Source organism: Monopterus albus, unplaced genomic scaffold, assembly GCF_001952655.1.
Source record: "Monopterus albus unplaced genomic scaffold, M_albus_1.0 scaffold272.1, whole genome shotgun sequence".
NCBI lineage: Eukaryota > Metazoa > Chordata > Actinopteri > Synbranchiformes > Synbranchidae > Monopterus > Monopterus albus.
Window position 1 is genome coordinate 994320 of NW_018128152.1, and position 1234 is coordinate 995553.

General features: G+C 39.5%; 1 protein-coding gene across 5 annotated transcripts in view; it reads right to left on the reverse strand.

Moving 5' to 3' along the window:
- The window catches only part of usp25 (ubiquitin specific peptidase 25), a 43214-nt gene that overhangs the window by 24736 nt on the left and 17244 nt on the right, over positions 1 to 1234 (reverse strand). For all 5 annotated transcript variants that reach the window (XM_020622110.1, XM_020622109.1, XM_020622108.1 and 2 more), the window contains exon 6: positions 695 to 781. In XM_020622110.1, coding sequence (XP_020477766.1) covers positions 695 to 781 — 87 coding nt within the window. The remainder of the gene's footprint in view (positions 1 to 694; positions 782 to 1234) is intronic.

Genomic DNA, 1234 nt, shown 5'->3' on the forward strand with positions numbered 1-1234 from the left:
GGGTTTTTTTTGTCTTTAATCCATAATCATCAAAATTGAACCAAATAAAGGCTTGAAATATTTCACTTTGTGTGTAGTGAACTAATATAACATACAAGTTTCACTTTTTGAAACAAATTATTGAAATAAATGGACTTTCCCTCAATATTCTAATTTTTTGGCACATACCTGTATATAGTGCATATTTCACTGGCCAAAGCGCTTTACAGGAGATCATACACCATTCACCCATTCACACACACATTCACACACCGATGACGAGAGGCTGCCGCACACTGGCGCCAGTGGAACCACCGGGAAAAAAACCTGAGGCTCAATCAAAACATGCTCACTGTACATGTTGATTTCTGTCCTGGTGGAGAAATAACAAGGTGTCAGTCAATGCACACAGCTGGCACTTCTCGTAGCTTACTTACAGTGACTTAAGTGCAATATCAAACACAAAGTGTTAAGCTCTTGTGACCTCATAGCAAGATCACACAGCTGCTGAATAGTGGCTCACAGCTCTAAGAGCGTCACACCCTCAGAGCTAAAGCACTACTAGCTGTGACAAGCTAAAAAGGGCCGATATGATAGAAGTAGAGCTTATATGGCAATTGCACAAAAAAGCATTTAAAGACATCACATCTTGACTTCGTTACTGCATCTTCATTTTCCTCTGTTGAGGACCTGGGAGGACAGATGGGGTTCTCACCTTCTGGTTACAAGGCAGGTCATGGACTCTGGCGGGTGGAGAGTAGTTGAGCACCAGCCTCTGGAACTCCAGCAGATTGAACAGCGACTTGAGGTTGAAGACAGATAAATACATGTTAGTAACATCGAGCTGCCTTGACCAACTTATATTGTTTTATGTTTGAGAACAATCGTGATTAACTGTACTGTAAAATCTTGTATCTTAATGTAGAGTGACCTGGTTCATGCCTTGAGAGCTTTCAATATGGCATTCCACTCTTTACAGTTAGGAAGCTGCAATACCCCGCTGTAAGATTTAAACATTTTATAATCATTCCGACTATGTGGTACACTTCATATGCACACTATAAGTGCAAGATGCTGGTTTACAGTCACTCCGTGTCCGTTTTGTAACTTTTCCTAATTAAACCTTTATTTTTAATCAAAAGCTCATGTTTTCTCCATACATTAAGACTTCCCTTTTGGTAATCACAACCCACTGAGGTCAATCTGTCTTGTTCATAAAATAGAAATTAAAGTCACATTATACATAAACATAATG